The 22,851-nt window shown below is 41.5% G+C and overlaps 1 protein-coding gene across 3 annotated transcripts in view; it reads left to right on the top strand.

Moving 5' to 3' along the window:
* LOC130172703 (intermembrane lipid transfer protein VPS13B-like) overlaps positions 1 to 22,851 on the top strand; it is a 322,841-nt gene that overhangs the window by 137,063 nt on the left and 162,927 nt on the right. For all 3 annotated transcript variants that reach the window (XM_056381575.1, XM_056381576.1, XM_056381574.1), the window contains exon 22: positions 11,499 to 11,632. In XM_056381575.1, coding sequence (XP_056237550.1) covers positions 11,499 to 11,632 — 134 coding nt within the window. The remainder of the gene's footprint in view (positions 1 to 11,498; positions 11,633 to 22,851) is intronic.

The raw sequence follows: 22,851 nt of genomic DNA on the forward strand, positions 1-22,851 counted from the left end.
AGAGTTCTTTCCTTACTTGCTTTAAAAGCTCACAGCTGAAAGGTCACGCCGCCTTTTCCTCCTGGTTTTCCCTCTGTTCCTTGTTTCATCCAATATGCACTAATGGCTTTTCCATACCACAGCATCTTTGCTTACTCACATCTCAGCAGTATATTCTCTCATTAGGGGTTGTCAGTAAAGAGTCACCTTGGCTTCAACACTGCACACAAAGCTACATCAGGCTGTAGCTTGTCAGCAACACTCAACTGAGTACACTGACTATCAATGTGCATGACCTCCTATCCGCCAGCTGTCCATCTCTGTGACTGGTCTTCCATCTTGCAGTTGAACTTTTTGTTTTCCTGTTTGTGAAGCTGTTTTTCCGTCTGGCTCGCCTTCTGTTTGTCTTTCCGTTGAGATTTTCAATTTTTTTCTTGCAGTCTTTTTTCTTTCTTAGTCATGCTGTTTGCATTTTTGTCATTCTGTCTACCATACGGATGTTTGTAAATGACTGAAAACAAAGGTATGCTGTATTTTAGAATTAATCAGTAACACACATGTTCCTACATTCACATACAGTGACAGTGTTGGCTTAGAACATTAAGTGGACAGCACATCTGGCCTGAAACTATGTGTATGAGTGTTTAGTGTTAGACATATTTGCATAGGGCATCTTATTGTTGGGCTGCATTAGTTACTGAGAAACATATACTGAGTCAGACTCGAGTTCCTTCTTATCCAAATATTTCTCTTTGAAGTGAAAACAAGACATCGGTAACTAGGCGCTGGTACTGTATTTTGTTAAAATCTAGCCCTCATTGCTCCTACTCCAACTCTACACACTGGAGTAGAGCTTGTAAGTAAATGAATAGCATCTTCTCTGGAAATTACTGCAGTGTTACAGGAGTAGATGTAATGAAACGTTACAAATTGTTTCCGTGAGCAATCAGAATAACTAAAGGCATTTAGACCTTGTGGTTTTAATTATGGTGAAACAATAAGCCTCCCTGCAGTCACAGGATCTTGATAAACTACAGCTCAACACTACAGAGAAGCTCACAGCATAGCAGGTACTCTGTTCCTTCATCCCATAACTCCAGTTTCACCTTATCCTTGTTACATAATAATGTATTCTTCCTGTAATTAACTATTTTTGTTTCTCTGTATGCAAAGACAATTTCATGTCATTGGCCATGAATGAAAAATGGGAACTGCTCTCATCTTCCAGAGTTGTTGGATTGTGGTGATACTCGATACACTGGGATTCATAAATTGAGATTCTGTTCTACCTCATTTCTCTTAATATTCCATTGTTCCTGTGATTAATTGGGGGATGATAAATGTAATGTTAAATCTTCATATTCCCTCAGGGTTGGCTGACCATGGTGGGGTACATACTTGATACACAGATACTTGATAGGTAGACTGATTTATCCTGATATTTACACAACGGGTGCTTTGGTTAATAGTTGTAAAGCTGGAAAGTTCTATTTGCAGAGGCAGCTCAGGTAAAAATCCACCCAAAAACAGAATTCACATGTGTTAACCCCTCAATAGTACACACTTTGACAAAAGTGTGAAACTTCAGAACCACGGTTTGCAATGGTTCAAGGTCATGGGAATAACATATGTGGATATGTGTTGTAAGGGTGGATTTTCCCTTGTAAAGCTTTCCCCCCAGTCATTTCACGAGAAGAGCTGCTGACATCTAACATGTTATGATTAGAATTAGGCTCTCTAAAGATGATTTATTAATTGCTTTACCATGTGTGGCGCACCTGTGAATAAGGAGCTGGATGTTTAAACAGGAGGGAGATGATGGGAGCTCACTCTGTTCTAGCTGTTATGTTAAAAGAAAAACACTGGCCAGGATCAGCTCTTCAGTCCAACATTGTTCTTAGTGTATCGTATTTTTCTGTGGTATTTATATTTTGTTGACGGTTAACTGAACATAAAATTGACTTCTGCTTTTTCTTGTCAGCAGGAGGCATTTCATGTCTAAAGCCATTTAAACATGGCAAGTCATCTGATGGATTTCTCAAAATCTATTTGTAATTACTGCGTGTTTATCCCAGGACATCTGATGTAGCTATTTAGCTTTGGATGAATCAATAAGCCATAATGATTTACTGAAGGGTAAATCTGATGTGAATGTAGTACAGGATTGACCGTTGTGTCTTGAGGCGTCTTGATCTCCTTAGCTTTGACAGAGCAAGATTTTCAAGCAAATTAATAGTTGCAATGAAAAATACATTGTGTTGTTGTAAGAAATGAATTGAATTGAATGTCCTTGAGTGGCCCAGCCAGAGCCCTGACTTGAATCCAATCAAAATCTCTGGAGAGACCTGAAAATGGTTGTCCACCAACTGTCCTGATCCAACCTGACAGAACTTGAGAGGATCTGCAAGGAAAATCCCCAAATCCAGGTGTGCAAAGCTTTTCGCGTCACACCCAAGAACACTTAACGCTGTAATCACAGCCTGAATTCTTATGTCAATATGATATTTCAGTTTCTCCTTTTTAATAAATTTGCAAAAAAAAAAAAAAGAATAAAAATGAACTGTTTTTTTCATAATGGGGTACTGAATGTAGGTTAATGAGTGAAAAAATGAATTTCTACAATTTTAGAAGCAACACAGAGAAAAGTGAGGGGTCTGAATAGTGTACTAGGTTTTGACTTGACTTGTTTCTTCTGTTTTGTAAATTATCATTTGGCACTTAACTCAATAGCTCTGAAGTGCTTGTTTTAAAGTGGCTCCAAATAAATGTCCAGTTATATGACAAGGTCAATTTTAGCTGCATGTTTACTGCCGGCATATATTTTCTCAGGGGACTCTAAGGGGGATTGTAATCACTGCAGCAGACGTTTTACTTTTCAGTCTTCAGTCATCTATCTAGGTAAACAGAGTAGAGATTTGCAGGTTGCTTGCCAGTTGGAGTCAACGTGTGTTTGAACTGCCATTCACAGGGATGCACTGGGAATAAACACATATGACTTGCTCAGGCGCAACAGGGGTGGCCAGCCAACTGGACTGCCACTGGTGCTGCTGCTCAGTTAACCTTCAGAAGAGGATTTCATGAGTTACTTATAGGAACCATTACACTGGTATTTGTTGCAAATTAGGTAACGATAATGTATAACTCCAAAATTTAGCTTATGTAATTTACGCGGCTATTAATTTTTAAAAAGGTTGCTTTAGAAACTATCAATGGCACAAGACTGTTTTAACTGATTCCTCCTTGAGTCCACAACACAAAGATTTTGTGGTCCAGGATATATACTGTGCTGGGCCCAGCCACCACAAGACGCTGAAGCCCACACTGTATACACTACCTATGCATTAAAGTGCTCAATGCAAAAATATAACTTAATAGCTAACACAACTCCAAAGTATGGTTGTTTGAAATACTATTATGAGGTTAAATGACCTAATGTGCTGGATGTATGGAATATTGATATAGAGCGGTGTTTTGTTTCACCTGATTATAAGTTGGCGGGAGCAGTCTTTTTCTGTGCCTATTGATTATCATAGTTTTCCACTGGTGCTATTGATTTCCTCACAGAAATCACCTCGGGGAATTAATCGAATAAATCATAATCCACTGGAAGAAAATCATTTTCAGAGTTTTCAGCAGTTCAAAGCCTCCTCAGAACAATTGCACTAGCTAGATGTCCCTGCTTCCAATTGGCCATTTGAACACATGCCTGGCACTTTTATGATGTAAAGAGAGTGTTATGTTGTTTTGTTACCACATTCAGCCTAGCTACAGTTTCGTAGTAATCAAGGGGGACTTTCCTGTAGGCTTTTGGAAGGTGCCTGTTAATGTGTAGGCAAATGTACAGAGACACACAGAACCAGTTCACTGCAGATCATTTCCCCAGAAAGCACTGAGGGCATGGTGATATCATACTGGGGCGGTGGGGCTGCCCAGCTTGAATCTCAATGTCCATATCCACTCAACTCCATTTGGCAACAAAATATTTCACTCTGTCTCTCTTACTTTCTGGTTTTGGTCATTGCACATGTTAAATAAACAGCGTACACATTACAAGGCACCGCAGACTTTTAGAACCAGGATTGGCTGAACTGGACCAAAGCCAGTTCCAGTTGATGACAGAACCTTCGACTTTGAACACTGCGCATGATAAAAGATATTAAATATATTTTCATGTTACTAAACACACACAGCTTTGCAGTTAAGATTGGCTGTTCATCACATAAGGAATCATATTTCTCTGGTTGTTCTGATAGAATGGTGCATACTCTGTACACAATCTGTACAAACAGTCATATTTAAGCCTTGTCTAGGTGTTTTTGTGCAGTTTCTTTAAAATTCTCTCCTTCGTAGCGTATGACTGGTTTGCTTTGAGGATAGATGGTATTTTTGGTCATTTCATCAGGCTTTTTGTTACTGGTATATAATATTCTGATGGATAGACTATAGAGGCTGAGGTTTTTGACCTCATTTAAAAGAACTAATTACAAGACTTGTCATTTCATTCACATCATAGATTTGGTTTGAATGTTGCTTAGTAACATCATCACAGAAGTGTTAACAGTTGTTTTTGTGTCATTATCCTTTACAGGGGAGGCCATGGAACGACGACTTTGAAAACAAGTCATTCCTCCTCAGTTTGAGGTCCATTTCTGTCTGCCCGCACAATTACACCACAAATTGGTTCACATAAAACTAGCCTCTAAGTATTTTCTTTATTTGTCCCTAATGAATGTTCTTGTTGGCAGCAGCACCATGTTTCTGATTGAGAGCCTCCCAAGTCCCGAGCTTCTCATTGTTCTCTAACATCTACCAGAGTAATGATCTCATTGGCTTTTCTTTTCAGTTCTAAAATTAGCCGTTGGCGCTCTGAGGACATACCTCTTTTTCTGAGAAACCTATCCTCCGATCTGGCTGTAGTTCTTGAAGGTTGGAACGAGAACTGTTGTCTTTGTTTCTGTCTGCTAGTGGTCTGGATGATAAGATTAGTTGTGTTTTTCCTGTTTACTGGGAGGATCAGAAAGAGAGAAACTGAAGCATTTGTATTGGTCATGCTTTTAATCTGCAAGTTAGGTGGTGGTAGTTAGGTTTGTAGTGCTTATAAAAACGTTCCTGAACTGATGGCTTTTCTGTGATCTCAACCATAGTGCGTCAGGAAAAAAAAGTGAGGTGGAAACAGGAAAAAGGTCCAGGTTTCATGGTTGAGAGACATATAGTATATTCTGGAAAGACATAAATTAATATATTTTGAAGAAAGAAACAGCAGAGAGAAACTAATATATACATGCTTATACACATATATAAAAGAGAGAGAGAAAACTGATGAGAGGACTTCAGGCGGAACTACACAGTCATACATAACTATAGTCCAAGCCCTAGTAGCCTGATGGAAGTCAGGCAGGTTTTTATTGGCTGCTGTGAGCTTTTCAGAAGGGGATAATATTTTCATTGTGGAGTTATTTATATAGTTTAATTTTTCTGGTAAAGTCAATAATTTATCAAGGTAATGATGGTTGGAGCAGGGAAAGAAAACAAGAAAAAAGGAGGAATAATGAGATAGCCGCCCCCCCCCTCCTCTCTGAGAGGACTGATTGTAGGGTACTCTACTTGTCTTTGGCCTTTACATTCAGATGAGTCTATAGAACCTCTCACTGACTTCCAAGACGGACAGAACAGTCAGTGGGGAACAGATTTGTCCATATGTATCCCTTTTCTGCTTTCATGAATGATAAGGGTATTAGGACTTTATGGATGTTGGCTGTGGTTTTTGAGGTTGAAGTGAGAGGAGCAGAGGGGGAAGTTGGGGTTGAGTTGTGGTTCATCAGACACAGCGTGGGTTATTGTGCAGGCTGGAGGGGGTTTAGTTCAGATGACAGGAACAGGAGGGGATTGGAAACTGGGTTGAGACATTTCAAAGGGTCTCGGTGTCACTAAGAGAAGATGTGCCTTTTTGTTGTCATTCTTTACGTGTTGTGTCATGTTCTCACTGGCAGAAGAGCTCTTCTCTTTTCTTCTCCTCGCCTCTATTCTCCTCCATTATCTCCTTGTCTATCCTCTCTTCGTATTTACTGAATAAAGCTTAGATTGGATAGCGATGTTGTGTACGATCTCTCTCAACTCTGATAATGATTATGAAAGTGATAACAATTGCAATGACAAACGTGTGTGATCCTTTTCTTGCTTCTTGCCAGACACAGAGTCCATCTGCAGATGCTTGAAAGTCTTCCCTCACAATTACTTTGACTAGTTAGGGGACTTCCTAAAGCGCAGCTGGCAGAAAGATACCTGCAGCATGTATGTGGATGTAGTATGTGTGGAGAAGTAGAAAGAGAGTTAGTAGATAAAGAGTAGATAAATATTAGTAGACAAAGCTCTTCCCCGTCATCTACAACCACCTCCTCACCCTCATGGCTCACCCATTCCAGTCAAGCCAATCGCTTTTTAACGATGGCCTCAGAAACACTGAACAAATGGAAGCACGTAAATATTATTAACCTTATCGTTATCAACCTTTATTTAGACAGGGAAATCCGTTGAGACCAAGGTCTCATTTTCAATGGCGCCATGGTTACATGCAAAGAATTTGATTCATAAAAACAATATAAAACAGTCCAACATTCGTTCAATATATTTAAATAAACACAGACTTGCATCCAAAACAAATAGGCAGGCACGTTTATTAAAGAGCCCCATTGCTTCCTCTGCATGCAGCTGTAGTAGAATATACAACACTTGATCTCACTGTAAACCATTTGTAATAGGGAATATTCCAGAATGATAGCAGGCTGCATGGGGAAATGATCTGAGATCCCTGACTGAGGCTGTTGATATGGTTGAGTCGCTGAACTACTCAGGATGTATGGATGCTTTTTGCCATCGTTTTTGTCAAGACTTGAATCCGTAGTAGAAACTTCTCTGGCGCTGTTGTGGTGTTAGCGTTGGTGGTGTGAGTTGTATCAGAGTGACTCAGAGTGTTCATGTGTGTGTTCAATTGTGAAATGCACATTTGTGCACGCATGTGTGATTTACATTCACCACACCACATGCCCTCACACATTTTACAGTCATGTTACTCTGCTGTGGCGGTGTTGTGTTGTACATCATGAAATGAGGCAACACTGATTTGTTTCTCGCCTTAAAGTCAGCATGTTGTAACGGGGCTGGTCTCTGCGTTTTCTCTGATCACTTGACACATGCTCAGGCTGGGGGCTTCAAAGTCCCTGGCATTTCACTTGCTGGGAGATGTGATGGAGCTGTTAAAGAGGATGAATAATCACCATCAGAACACTAGAATTTTTATAGGGGACTGGACCCACAGCTTCACACACCAGCTGAACACTGAGAGAGAAAGACAGAGGGAGTGGCTGGAGAGAGTGAGAACAAAATAGGGGAGGAAAGGAGAGGGAGAGGGAAAAGGGTGTATGGTCAGAGTTTGGCCAATAAGATATTAGCCTAATGGCCTAACACAGGGTGAAAATAAGGACATGGCTGAGATGGCACGAGGCAGGGGGAATAACCCCACTTTAAGAGGACTCTCAGGACTTGTTAGGCCTGGGCAGGTTTAAGAGCTTTGGGCGCTCCTGTCATATTTCTCTTTCATTTGAATTTAGACCTCTTGTGTTCTCTCTGTCTTTCTCATTCTTTGTCCCTGCCTGCCTCTGTCTTTCTCCCAATCCCCTCCCTGCAGAAATGGCAGGCGCCAAGTCACTATAACAAGATATGGCAGTTTCATTCCAAATAATGACCCCAGGATTAACAAACAGAGTCCTGGAATGGTATTTAAAACAAAACGGAGAGCTGCATGCAGGCTGGTCTTGCATTGTTACTGCCTATTCTGTGCTTTAGCACACTCTCTGATTGGTCTAACAGACTTTCTCTGGGGAAGGACTTTCACAGTCTGGCCTACCCCCAGTACCACCTTTGAGGCTTGGCCAAAAAGTAATATATTCAAGAAGAGTGATGGGTTCCTCTAGAATGAGGACTAAGAATACATTTTTGAAGGTAATGTTGATTTCAGGTGAGTAAGCAGGAAAGAAGGGTCAGCGTATTATAATGAATGTAATAGTAGTTTTCCTACCTGCTCATGGCTCAATTTCAGACACTGTGTTGACAAGTGTGTGCCCACATGTACATTAATGTTCACTGCATGTTGTGCATTGTGAAATTACATTTATGAGAGTGCATGATGCACAGTGGCTTCAGAAAGCATTCTGAGCTCTTCTCTTTCTAACCATTTTATTGTGTTGTAGATTTGAATAAAAAAACATACATGTTTGCCCAGCTATCTACACTCAATATGCCACAATGACAAAGTGATAACATGTTTTTAATTTTTTTTTTGTAAATCTCTTATAATAATCAAAAACTAATTCCTTTACAAAAGTAATCAGACCTGTAATTTCAGTATTTTGTAGAGGCCCCTTTGGCAGCAATTACAGCTTTGAGTCTTCTTGGATAAGTCTCTAAAAGCTTTGCACACCTGGAACTGGGCAGTTTATACAGTTCTTACTGGCAGATCCTCTCAAGCTCCTCTCATAGTCTCAGGTCGCACCCCTGTAGGGATGGTTTTAGTCTGGTGATGAGCAGTGCCTGGTGTTTGCCAGAAATAGTGTTTGGGATTCTGTCCAAAAGGTTCAGTATTTGTCTCATCAGACCAGAGAATCTTTTAATTCCTTTAAATGCTGTTTGGCAAACCCCAAGCAGGCTGTCCTATGCCCTTTACTCAAGAGTAGCCTCTGTCTAGCCACTGTACCATAAAGGCCTGATTGATCCAAAGCTATGTTAGAGTGACCATTGGGTTCTCGGTCACCTCCCTGATCAAGGCCCTTCTTGCCCAGTAACTCAGTTTGGCTGGACAGCCAGCTCAAGGAAGAGTCCAGGTGGTTCTCCAGACTTCTTCCATTTCAAAATTGTTGTGGCTGCTGCGCTCCTCGGAACATTCAAAGCTTTAAAAATGATTTTATACCCTTACTCTGATCAATGTCGCACTTCACATCATGGAGGTCTATGGATGGTCTACTTTTTTTCTCAGGGTTTATGGCTTGGTTTTTGTCCTAACATGCAGTGTGAATTGTGGGACCTTACACAGATATGTGCTTTTCTAAACTATGTCCAATCAATTCAGTTTGCCACAGGTAGACTCCAGTCGAGTCCTAGACGCATCTCAAGAAACATTAAAGCAAACAGGCCACAATTTTTAGGGCCACAGCTAGCGGTCTGAATACTTTTGTAAATGAGAGATTTAAGTTTTTTTTTTTTTTTTTTTTAATTTGCATAAATTTCTTGAAACCTGTTTTCACCTTGACATAATAGGTTATTTAGTGTAGGCATTATGGCAATTTTTAAAAGCATTTTAAGCCACTGTATGTTGCACACCACATATATTCTCATGTAACTGTGCATATTTGTTATTGTGCATCAAAGGAATCATAGTAGTTATTTTTAAATGCATACACACAGCCAGCTAGTCTTCAACCTCTAGTAATACAGGATCCACTCCACCTGCCTTGAGGTAAAGCTTCCCAGGTCTAGACAGCTGGGCTACATGACAGAGAGCAGCAGTGACAGAGTTCTGTCATTTCCATATGGATCCCCTGCAGAGCTGAATAGGAAACAGCTCTCTAATGCACTGTGACAGGAATACTCTAACACATACACAGCCCTTTACAACAAAACACTATTGACAACCCAATGATATCACAGCGGTTTATGCAGCACTCTCTGCACATTACTCAATGAAAGACAGTCCATGAAACACAATCTGTCCTGTCAAAGTCAATTGTTGCCATCTGTGACTGTGTGGATATTTTAAAGTATACGAATGTTAGAACTGGTTATATACATGGCTCACAGGAACATAGTAGCTGACAAATAAGAGGGTGGGAGAAGGTAAATTGGAAGAAAAGAGTTGTCAAATGTATAAAACGTACAGTGTGGTTGAGGTACTGCGCATAGTATGTAATGATGCAACACTGATTGTAGGCATCATGACAAATACAGTCTATTTCATAGTCCCCAAGTGCCAGAGGCACCTGGATGCTGAGTGTGAGAAAATACTGTAAGAGAATCCAGACACGATGATCTCTGCCTCCAGTCTCCTTTCTTGCACTTACTTACACACACACACACACACACACACACACACACACACACACACACACACACACACACACACACACTCCCACCCACAGGTTTTAGGCCAGTTGCCATAATGACCACAAACCAGGGTAACTAACCATCATTTTAGTTCATTTCCCTGGCAGCACACACTTGTTGCCATGCCAACCAATTTGGCTGTTGTAATGATATTTGTGAGTGCGGTATCTGAGGAGGCATGGAGGTGCTGTGACATCACCACTGTTTCATGACAACTGTGGGATAGAGCTGCTGAGCAAGGCAGACCTTTAAATCATGGAATATGTCTTAATGTGTCTTCAGAGAGACCCCCTTCCCTCACCTCTGACGCTCTGATGGCTTTAACATCCACAGACCTCAGGCTAACCTGGGAGAATGTGTGTTCTGTCTATATGCCTCTGTCTCAGTCCCTCTGTTTCTGCTTCTGTGCCTTTCTCTTACACTCAGTTTCTTTATCATCTGTCTGTCTTCTTCTCTGACAAGAAATGCCTCTTGAACACTGAAAGTTTGTTTTGACCCTCAGGTTTATACGATTCGTGCAAAGGCTAGTATAGGGGTTGTTGCTGTGTGATTTGTGTGCTTGGCTGTTGCCATGAGTGTCAGTTCTGACAATCGGCCTTCGTCTGGACCACAGCAGTCCTACTAGGACATGTAATGTCTAGGACACTGTGTGTGTGTGTGCTTGTCATGCTATATTTGTGAGGACCTCTTGCAGACCTTATAGAGTGAGAACATTTTGGGAAACTGAGGATATTTTGGCTGGTCCTCACAACCTCAAAGAGCTGTTTGAGGGTTAAGACTTTGTTTTTGGTTTAGGGGTAGAATAAGGTTTAGTTATGGTTTCGGGTAAGGGTTGGCATTAGGCATTTACTTGTGATGGATAAGGTTAGGGTAAAGGGCTTGGGAATGCATTATGTCAGTGAGTGTCCTCACAAAGATAGGAGTTCCAGTGTGTGTGTGTACGCATGTGTGTGTGCGTGCGTGCGTGTGTGTGTGCATTCTCTCAGTTCTTGTAGTTCCCTCTCCCACTGTTGGAGACAAGAAACCTGCCAACATTACATCACCTCAATGAAGTGTCAGTTAAACATCATATAACATGATACTGTTGTACAACAAATGAAAATAACAGTGAATTATGAAGAGAGTTAAATAAATGATGAATGCAGGACAGTGCATTTTCTTATGCACCATTTATAGATTTTATTTAATACTTCTGTGGTAAAGAGTATATCTCAGTCCAGGACCAAAAGGTTAAATAAATCTAATTTACATCAATACAGGATACGCACAGTACTGAGAATTGATGCACAACCAGAGTACAACTGATTGTTTTAAAACAATATATGAATCCAATGTACTTTGTCTTCATCACTTTCTTTCTCTCCCAGAATCACGTCCCCTGTCCATCCCAATGAAGGTGATGCCTGATACTACAGCAGTGGAGTCGTGGACAAGCTCAGAGGAAAGAATGAAGGAGCTCATTGCCCATGCCTGGGATGCTGTTAAACGCCTTACTCTACAGGTACCAAACTATACACTCGACCTTGGTTGTTGAACCTGTGTATAGGAACATGTATACAAGATAACAATTTCCTCTACTGGGCTGATTTTGAATGGCAGTCCTTTGATATTGCTCATCAGGGAGTGGTCTACAACTGCTCCTGTTGGGGCAGAGTGGCCCAGTGGTGAGTCTTGGCCCCCCAATATATCTTTAACACATTCATTTTTGGGTTTCAATCGTCTGCTCTTGTGCTACACATTCGCTTTTTGACTTGACCTTAAGCAGCCGGATGGTGCAGTAGTTAGCATTGTTGTCTCATAGCAAGATGTTTGTAGGTTCAAACCTGCTGGTTGGCTGGAGCCTTTCTGTGTGGAGTTTGCGTGTTCTTCCCGTACCTGTGGGGTTTCCTCTGGGTGCTCCGGCTTCTTCCCACAATTCAAAAACATACATTTAGGTTAGCTGGTGCCTCTAAATTGCCTATAGGTGTGATTGTGAGCGTGACTGTATGTGTGTCACTATATTAGCCCTGTGATAGACTGGGTACCTGTTAAAGGTATACCCCGCCTCTTGTCCAATGTCACGTGGGATTGGCAGCAGGCCACCCACAACCCTCAAAGGTTAAGCAGGATAGATAATGGATAGATTCACTTGACCTTAAACAGTTATTGGCTGTCACACACATCTGGGAGCAGCTTTACATTTCATCAGTCCCAAATATATTTTAAAGACTATTAACTCCTCTCCCTGTCTACCTCTTTCTTTCTCTTCTCTATCACAGTAAACTACTGAGGCTTAGCTCAACCTACCTTAGCTGAGCTCTATCTGTGGATGTGGGCATATGGCTTCCAGTGACCTCTGTAAGCTGTTAACCTGTTTTACATACAAATTAATACATCCATTTTTGAATACGGATCTACAATGTGCAAGCGTTTATATGTCAGCACACAGTCAGACTCAAACAGAGATCGCTACAGGGATCGTAACTTATTTGGATCCTATTTTCTTATTAGTGTTGGACTGCTCATCACAAGTTGACAGAAGTTTTCTATCAACAGGTTTATTCAAGGCAACATGGATACCCAGTTGCTGGGGATTCAATGTGCAGGTAAACAGCTAAATCAGTCTTTGATTGGAATATGGCTTGGAAGTTTCTTTGTGCATGTAAACAATAACCAATGATGCACAAGTCCAACAACCGTTCTTAATTCACCTTAATTCTTATTGCAAGGACCACACAAACTGATGTCAGTCAAACATGAAAGAGAGCATGACATATGTGAATTGAAGTAATTCTCCAGAGCCCATGTCCCATGTCAACCCATTGAGCTGTTTACAGTACTTCCACAAAAATTAACTCAACCCTCTAATAGTTTGCTAAGCCCGTCATTGCCTCCACTTTCCTCTGTCCCCTTTGGCTGTGCAACTGGGACCACACCATGTACTGCAGCAGTAATTAGGAAACAGTCTGTCCTGTTGACATGGGAGTGGGAGCGGACCAAACGAAACGACCTGACAGCTGGTACCCCAGGCCTTGGATATCCCCAAACTTAAACCACATTTATTTTAGTGTGGTGTAAACAGAATACCTAATGGCTCACACTTATGCTGCACATGTGCCCAATTTGGCATGTAGGGATTTCTTTCCATCTTTTACAGAAGAGAGGGGTGCACAAGGGATCGAGAGAAAGTGGGGGAATGAGATTTGGGGAGAGAAAGTAACAAAAGTATAATTCATTATTATTATTTATTATTCTACGGCTGCTTAAAGCTGTTTAAACAAAATAGGGATAGGAAATGGCTGGTAATTGAGTAAATTGTTTAAAAAAATTAATTCACAGCAGGAGGCAAAGAGGTAGAGATGTTGTCGAAATGCTATTGATGAGGCTTATTTTAATACAAGGAGGTAAGAAAATACTGACAATGAAGAATGGAAAAGTACATGAGGTTTACGTTTGCAGCTATTGTCTTTTGTTATTTGTCCCACCAGGGTCAGCAGAAAAATATCAGAGAATACCAGGAATAAAACATGTTTCATATTTTCATTTTAATATCATACATTTGGATTAACATTTGAGTTGCTCAATGTCTAATGAACTTTGCTGTATCATCCCTTACCTCAAGAAACAGCATAACCTCAAAAAATCTGTGTAAGCAATTCTGTCCCACATCACTGTGCATTTCATTACAGTGTGACTCCAAACTTGAATATAGCTTATGTAATGTCTTAGACGCATATCCCACTCAGAGTCTAAACCCAGAATAGCAGCTGGAAAAAGCAGAACATGCACAATTTCCATTTGTAGTGCTCTGTTCTAAAATCACGCTTTACACCATACTTGTCTTGTTCAACAAAAGACATGGTTACCACTGGTTCCTGGTAATGCTCTCTCATACACAGGGCAGTATCAGTATTATCTGAATCTATGAGTGTCATGCTCTGCTATAACTTTGGCTGAGTGCCTCAACCAAACCCCAGAAAGGACTCTGAACCATGGTTCCTTTATGACTTCAAATGCTGCACATTCCTATCTATCTCCATTTGTAAGACCCTCTTCTCCTGTTACCTCACCAGCAATGATAGGCAATTTTCACCCTGCAATGAAAATGGCTGAAACATTATTCCTAATCCATTCAAAGCCATCAGAGAACTTTCTCTAATCTCTTTAAAAAAAAAAAAAAACTGTCCATGAAACAGACAGATGAGCAACTAATGCTGAAAACAGACCAGCCAACTGGCTCAAAGAGAAATGGTTCGCTACAAATAGCAATCTCACCTTGTTATTGATTAGTGTAGATGCCCATCAAGAATGATGAAAAAAGAGAGAATCTTGGGAGAGAGGGCAAAAGTGTGTTTCTCACACAGAAACGGTGAGGTCAGAGTGACATACCATCCAAACTGAGGGCCTCAGGCCCAAGGTGGTGGAGTCTCCTTGACATTACGCATAGCATAATGAGGGAGTGTGTGTGTGTCTTTCCCTGAAGAGGCAGCTAAGTTTCTTGGTCATACTAGGCTATCATCATGTGTGTAGGTGTTGTTATTTTAGTAGTCACTTCACATTAGGGCTGAAGGGCAGTGCTGCAATTGCCGTGCTGGCCAGAATGGCCTGGCAGACTTTAAATGGCCACTTGCCCTCAACCTTGGGGTTCTGACCCAAGCTTTACTTCTTTCTCATGCTTCAACTCATTGCTGTGTTGCTCCTTGCATACAGTGCATCTTCTTAACTCATCACTTTGCCTCGCGTGTTCTTACTTCTCATGTCCCTCCCTGTCCCCTGCATTTCTCCCTTGGCTTATTTCCTGCCTGGCTCTCTCCCCCACTGCTCACCCGTACTACTTTTCATCCTGTCATCTCCCCTTCTCCAGCCCATTCTAGCCGAGGACACCCATGTTCCTTCTGGGCCCCGATAATAATTGCAAGTGATCCGGATGGTTATTCTATTTCAGGAATTTTGCAATAATTCCTTCTATTTAACACATGAATGTGTTCAGCATTGGCAAAGGAGCACGTTGCTACCAAAACTGAAATGGGATCTGCTGAAACAGAGAAACCGTTGCCATGGAAAAATGAAGTAACACTGCTCCCTGCAGCTGCCATGCATTAATGAGTAGGATATTTTTGAGAGAGAAAAAGAGGAGAAAAAGCAGTGGGGTAGAAAAGGTAAAGTGATGGAAAGGAAGGGGAGTTTAGGAAGTGAGGAAGAGGGAGAAAAAATGGGCAGATTGAAGGCAGGGGGAAAGTGAGAGAGAGATAGAAAGGAGGATCATGTGTACTGTATGTTTAGTGTGGCTAAGATCGAGCTGGCCAGATGGTTTCCATGAACAGGATCTGACCCCTCGGCTGGAGCGCCTTCTGCAGGCGCATTACTTCATCCTCTGCCCCCGACCCCCACACCCAACCACCCAACCTATCTTACCCCCATTCTACACCTCATCCTCCCTGTCCGTCACATCCCAGAATTTCCAAGTGATTTGTAATTACATCTTTAATTTTGTGCCACTTAAAACATCATGTTACTTTGAGGATTGTGGTAATAAACTATCAACGCTTCAAACTTAACAGTCATGTTACAAACCCTGGGGGTTGAGAGAGAAACGGGTCCGTATTTATTTATATAATTATATATTTAATCAAAGCTAAAGGTCACCATTTCTTTGGAAGTGTGTTTGGTTGAAGACACTTAAATCAGGACAATTCAGTAGAACATCCATTATAATAAAACTGAGCAGCAGCAAATAATTTAATCTTTAATCACCCTCATACACAAAAGCTACCCACACGTTTCCCAGTGCATTCCCTCAGAAGAGTCCCCTGATAAGTACTACTTTTCAAACATAGCATGCTATGACTAAAACTGAGTAAACCACACATGCACACACTGACTGGTAGTCATATATTTTACATTGTTTGTCAACTGCAAATATTGCACCTTTGAGCAACTATGAATCTGCATGATAACATACCTTGTTGCATGCTGCCAAACTTTTTTCAGTCATGCTGAGGTGAATTCTATACTCTCTGACAGAGTGTCTGTGGGACATTAGGAAATGGCATGCCCTGGTGTTTTGTTTAAGAGCACAGGAAAATGAATTGGCTTTTATTATATCTTGCAGTCCCCGGTTGTCTAATAGAAAACTAAGTGCTGATTGGTTATAATGAAAACAGAGAGAGGGGTTATTGCTGAGGGCAGAACTGAGTCTCCAAAAAGATTTCCACACAGAGGGAGAGGGAGAACAAATTGCAAGAAAGGAGAGAAAGAAGGACAGAGAGGGATACAAGGGCAGGTACGGTGGGAATATGATGGAGAGAGAAAGAGAGGCTGTACATTCTCTCTTGATTATGCGGTCATCCTCTGTGGTGTCGCCTGATCTAAACGAAGACCCCACAGTGTAACAGTAGATGTATCATTGGCTGTTTACTGGGTGAAAGCTGTGTGTGTGTGTGTGTGTGTGTGTGTGTGTGTGTGTGTGCGTGTGTGTGTGTGTGTGTGTGTGTGTGTGTGTGTGTGTGTGTGTGTGTGTGTGTGTGTGTGTGTGTGTGTGTGTGTGTGTGTGTGTGTGTGTGTGTGTGTGTGTGTGTCTGTGTCTGTGTGTGTGTGTGTGTGTGTCTGTGTCTCTGTGTGTCTCTGTGTGTCTCTGTGTGTCTCTGTGTGTGTTTTCATATACACATATTGATGAGTGCGTTAATTTGCATTTGTGGCCAGAATTACATTCCATCATCTGCTGCTGTGTCAATACACTGATGACCTGATAATCATTATAGACACTCACATACAGGATATTTGACCCCCTTCAGCAGGCTGCTCTGGAAAAGTGCTCACCGGGATTCTCTTGTGTCTGTAACGTCTTGAACCTCAAAAGACCCAGAGATCTGGAACTGATTTTCATTAGGATAAAAATTCTGATACACTGTAGCATTTTTTTAAGTACAAAATTGTCACAGCAGCTACAGTTTCAAGATTGCGATGTTTTAAAAAATTGATGGGGAAAAATGATGTGTGGTTTTTCCCCTTTTGTGTTTTGGAAAGCTTGTTTGGAGGTGATTCTGGCTAAATTGTTGAAGCGTGCACCCCTTATCTTGGGACAGAGGAGGAGGCCATGCCAAACACAGGTCAAATCAGAGCAGCTGAGGTTCAGAACAGCCCAGTTTTGACTACTTGATTGGGTCACACTGCATAAATCAATAGTGGTAAAATTTTGCCAGAGTTAGCCAATAAAAACTCTTTTCATCTGTAGTCTCTCACCATCTGATTCAACTTGAACCAGTAGTGCATACTGCATAACATAATCACAGCCACCTCCACTCACTTCAGATAGCCCCTAGCAAAATTATCTGGCCACATCACTACTGTAGATAAACCAAGCCAAGCCTATTTCATATCTGACCAAACTACAGTCCAGCTGGCTTCGTATGTCCAGGCTTCTGTCTAAGCTCTTAGCTGTACCATGGATCTTGCATAAGCCCTACTTCGACAGCAAGTGCTGCGAGCTGCCATCAGCTTTTCGACTTTGTTGAGTTCACCATCTTGCTCTCGTTGATCTAATCCCAACCTAAAGCCTCGCCTTTAGCCTGGCCATTCCAGACCAATTCACCCATTCCCAATTAACAGGCAGTCTCTCTCACCTAAACTGAGCCACCCTGTTCTATTTGTCCTTGGTCCCGCTCAGCTGAGACGCCAGCTATCACGTCAGAGTACTCAGTACCACTCATGACCATCCTCTCCAAGTGCGTCCTCAGCCGTATTCTGGCATGGCCACCCATTAGACCCCGTCTGCAGTGGCTCACCATGCCGGGGTGGTGGAGGAGTGATTGTTTGAGATCGAGGGTAGACACAGGCAAGGCAGGCTGGCCAGCCGCACTCCTAAGGCCACTGTTGGATCAATAAACGCAGCGATCAAAGTTGCAATTAACCCACCGCGCTAACACAAACAGCCGGGCCAGCAGAAACAAACAAAGCCCTCATGTCACCTAAAGCGTTTATTTTTGCAGATTTCCACCTCGGCTAGAGAGACCTCCAGCGCTTGTCAGCTTCTGTAAGCAGTGTTATAAGAGAGGAATGCAGAGCCACAGGGATGGCTGGTTGCCTGGCTGTGCTGCTGTGCCAGGCCACAAGCTTATTGCTTGTGGTGGCATGTGGGTGAGACCTAGCCTATCTGTTGTCAGGAGGCATCATGGGTAGATGCCTTTCTCATAGACATCAGGGAGAAAAGCTGCTTTCTGTGGTTGCAGGAAAAACTTAAGTTGTGTACATCCATGCACCACAACACACATCTGCACAGTGTCATCTTCAGATACACACATTAATCATGTTAATTTACATGGAGACACTATTTACATTATTACACCCACTATTCCAAATGTGCTTTTGGACAGAGCTGAGAATGCAGGAGGATATGCAGAGGAAGGGGGAGCAGAAGGTTAACAGTGGGTGGGGTATCCAGAGAGATTGGAATGGGGGTTGCTCTGTGGACCTTCTGTTCATTGGACTGGCCATTTACGAACACAGTGTCCCGTCTGGTGCAGTCACAGGAAGATTACATTTGGAGAGGTATCAGGTTCTTAAAACAAAGGAATGTGCTTTCCGTTTGCTGCCGATCTCTCCACTGAGATTTTTCTGCTCCAGAGTTGCAAATGTTTTCACTGGGGATGCTGGGAGGGTGTTTCTAATTTCCTCTTCTCTATCTCTGGGTGATTTCCTGTGTGTCATGGCTTGCTTATTGTGTGTAGATAAAATGTGTCAGGCCATTCGTGCTTGAATGTGCAAGTTTATGTGCAAGTGTGTGTGCTTCACATGTTGTGGGGTCGCTCCACAGCGAGGTGATTTTGGCCTACAAGGTTTGTGCTGTGCTGAGGTCTGCACAGAACCGGGGCCTCCAAGTTTCTGCTCTCTGCAGTGATATAAAAACAATAAGCTTAACAGCAGATCTGACCACAACACCACAGGACAAATGTCAGACGCGTATTTTATTGTTTGGGTCCAAGTTAGACGACTGTGTCAGAACTTGTGCTTAGTGCTGTCAGGATTATTTAGCAAGACATCTGTGCTGCTGGAAGTATTTTTCAAAAAGAGTGGACACTAAGTAACATATCTTCGTCATATAATGCAATCAATATGTAGACCCAGGCTCAGTTAAAACAGGGTCATCTAGAGAGATAACTTTTATAAACTCTGTAGTTTAATAAACAGTACAAGGGAAAGATGGTTAATAAAGCAGAGGCACACACATTTATATATGGTGTGAAGGACACCAACCCATTTATACAATACAGGACTTAAAGACATTTTGTAAAATGTTTTCCACTGTTTTAAGCATTCAGAGTGTAGTTGTAACTATAGCTAAAACGGAGATCTCCTTCAGTCAAGGCAGGTATTTCAATCTGTCAGCTCATTTCTGAAACATTTAACTGTACTTCTAAGAATGAGTATCTGAAAATAATGTACTCTCAGCTGAAGTTGCTCTTCAGAGTAGACAGGCTGTCCTCCATCTAACTCACTGTTCTGTCATTTACTGGCGAGGCCCGGCGGATCCTAAGAGCCTCCTGTGGTTATATAGGCCATTTCCACATGGCCCCAGCCTTTTAAAGCTTAAGTGTGTTTGGCCCTCTGCTTCCTCTCTATTAGAACCTGCTCTGCTGGAACCAGATAAACCATCTTCTCAAAGACTCAAGGGAGAAATGCTACTCAAGACAAATCATACACTCCCACTGCAGGAAGAGAAGAAGAGCAGGAAGTAAGGGATGCTTTTTTGGGGGTATTGAGACTGAAAGATTTGAAACAGGGTCCAAACATATGGCTGGATTGTGAACACTATCTGATGGTGCAGGGAAGTGATGAGGAGTAAAACTGAGCTGAAGTTGCAACAACAAATGGAACAAACCCATATTTAGACTCTGTGATGTGATGCCAGGCAGAGATGAGAAGGAAGAAATAGACAAAGAAAAAAAAAGTCTTTTGGCATCTTACCATTTAAACAAAGCACTCTCTAAATGGATATGTTTCAGCATTTTTTATGTCTCTAGATTATTTGTTCTTATGTTCTTGTAGTATTTATTTACTCCTGACAGTATATGCCGGCTTCCTGATCCAGAGTCTAGATTGAAATAATGCCTGAGTGACTGTAGATCAAAGTGTAAGAAGATCCTTGTTCATTTAGAGGCCTAAGAGGAAGGGATCAAGGCCTAAGTCTCAGGATAAGCAATGGTCACCTACTAAATAACAGGCTGTCACTCAAAAACCATTGGCACGCTCACTCTTTGAGGCCTTGAGCTTTTTACTGAATCCTGTGTTTGTCAGTGTGCATACTGGGACTTATACATCTGAAGACCAGTGACCTATCATGCTACATGATATACTGATTCCTATATTATTTCCAGCGAGTCTGCCCTCTGATGGCTGTGTATTGTCAGATCTCTCCCTCTCATGTCTGAATGAGCCAGCTAGATAACACAGACATTTTCTCTACATACCAAGGATTTGCTGATGAAAGGCAGAAATGGGTAGAATTCTTTATACAAAGTACAAACAACACACAATCTTTGCTTGGTCTCTGATTCAGTGCCAAACAGCAGTATCCCCACTGCTCTGTTGAAACCATATCGAAGGGGAGTTTACTGTCAGTCCAGCTTTTGGATGCCGTTTGTGGTGATTTCACCCTCAGGGTAAACATAATAAGAGGAGGAGGAGAAGGGATGCAGCAGCCAGCTTGTTGTACTGAACTAATTCAACATCCAGCAGTAGTGCAGGGGGATTTTTTTTTTTTTTTTTTTTTTATTTAAATCACAAAATCAATGTACAAGACAAAATGGGGAATGAAGTTACAGAACGGAATAACATTCAATAAACAATGGTGGAGATGATAGGATATAATACAGTCAAAAATAAACATAAAAACTTGGAGAAAGGTAACTTAAAACAAAATAAACATAGGAAAGTAAATAAAAAACAAGGTAAGGAGACACAAAGCATAAGAGAGCAAGGAAACAAGTATTAAAAAAATCAAGGATTGAGAAACAGACATACACATTTTTGTGGCCTTTCTATTCATTTTCTCTATGAACTTCATTGATTTTCAAAAAATTGGCAAAATAAAAACATTACAAGGGGGAGTACTGTCATTCCACTTGCAAGAATGAATGTAATATTTCCCTAAAATAATAACAAGGTTAACAATATCTGAAGTGTCATTATCCAAGTTGTCCATAAAGTAAATAACATCATTACAGGTGAATGAAGGTATACTGTCCATCTTCAACGACAACCAGCTGTGAATATCAGACCAGAAAGAAACAGTATGCAGTGCAGGGGGATATAACCATATAAATTCAGCAGAGTTGTATTTATAACCGAGTTCACTGCTGTTGCATCTGCCATCCTTCAGAGGAAGTGGTAAGCACAGTCCCAGGGCTCAGTGAGGATATTGGAGAGAAATGGGGGCTCTCTCAGAGTAGCACTTGTTTTGTAGAAAAAGAAGACGGGGGGATGTTAATTCAGGTGTTTTGGCTTGAAGCCAGAGGGTTTTTATTCTTTTTTTTGCATGTCCTGTTCACTGTATGATGTATGTGTATGTGTGCCTTTGTAAATTTGTAAGTATGTCATTTGAGCATGTTTTCACAGTAAAAGCCCGGCACATGCAGCTTCATAAGGAGTTGATTGGTTTCAGGCTGTTTTTTAATGGAGATTTCCTGGTCAAAATTGAAAAGTGTTACCGCTGTTTTTGAAGTATATTAATAGAGTGTGTTGCAATTGACACACCATACCCCTGAATACAGACAGAAACACACTGACATTGTCCCTCACTGTTTTTTCCTGAATGAATCTGTCATTAGAGGCAGTGTGGAACTGGAGTGCAGTCCCAGGCGGCTGACGGTGAACTCCATTTGTTATGTTAATAGATTTTGTTTCACTTTGACAGGACATGATGTCATTGGACCAAAAGAATGAAGAATCATGACTCTTTGACTCTGAACCTTCTGTAACGACAGTCTGTGTACGGACACACCTGCCATTCTTAACTTGTAACCAACAGGCAGCTTCAAAATTGCATATTTATTATAACCAATAATCAAATCTTTATTACAATCTCCAGTCCTTCCACAGTCCTTCACCTAATGTTTTTATGCTCCTGATACCTTTCTTCTAACCAAACGTGGAAGTAAAACAGCACCTTTGTAAAAGCACATTCACAAAAGTGCTGCACACCCCTGCGTGGTATTTATTGTTTCTTGTACCTGAGTTATTTCCAGAGGCCATCTATCAGTCATCCTCTGCTGCAGTTGTATTCCACATTACACCGAACCCCACAGAGGGTAAGGTTGTGTAACAGTTATTCCACACTGCAATTATACTTCTGGCTTTCAGATATTATTTGTGCCCATTTCTATTTTTAAATTCATCTCAGAATTTTCCTTTTGTTGGAAAAGCTGCCTTTCCATGTGTCTACCCTAACATAGATCTACCCGAACAGAAAATAAATTTCCACTATCCTGTTATGGATAATAATCTAATTTAGTTTTCTGAACCTTGTAGGAGGCTTGTGAGTACAAAAACATGCAGCAAATGTGGCCTTTTGCCTCCGAAGCATGTCACGGAACAAAGTGAGTCTTAGGCATACCTGTCAGTTTCTTGTCCTGTCCTGCACTAGACAGTGTGCATGCTTTCCCTCTCACACATACACATGCACACAAACACACTCACACAAGTATACACAACCCTGGCATGTCTATCAGTTTGCAGTAGGGGGAC

The sequence above is a fragment of the Seriola aureovittata genome, chromosome 7 (assembly GCF_021018895.1).
Source record: "Seriola aureovittata isolate HTS-2021-v1 ecotype China chromosome 7, ASM2101889v1, whole genome shotgun sequence".
Classification (NCBI taxonomy): Eukaryota; Metazoa; Chordata; class Actinopteri; order Carangiformes; family Carangidae; genus Seriola; species Seriola aureovittata.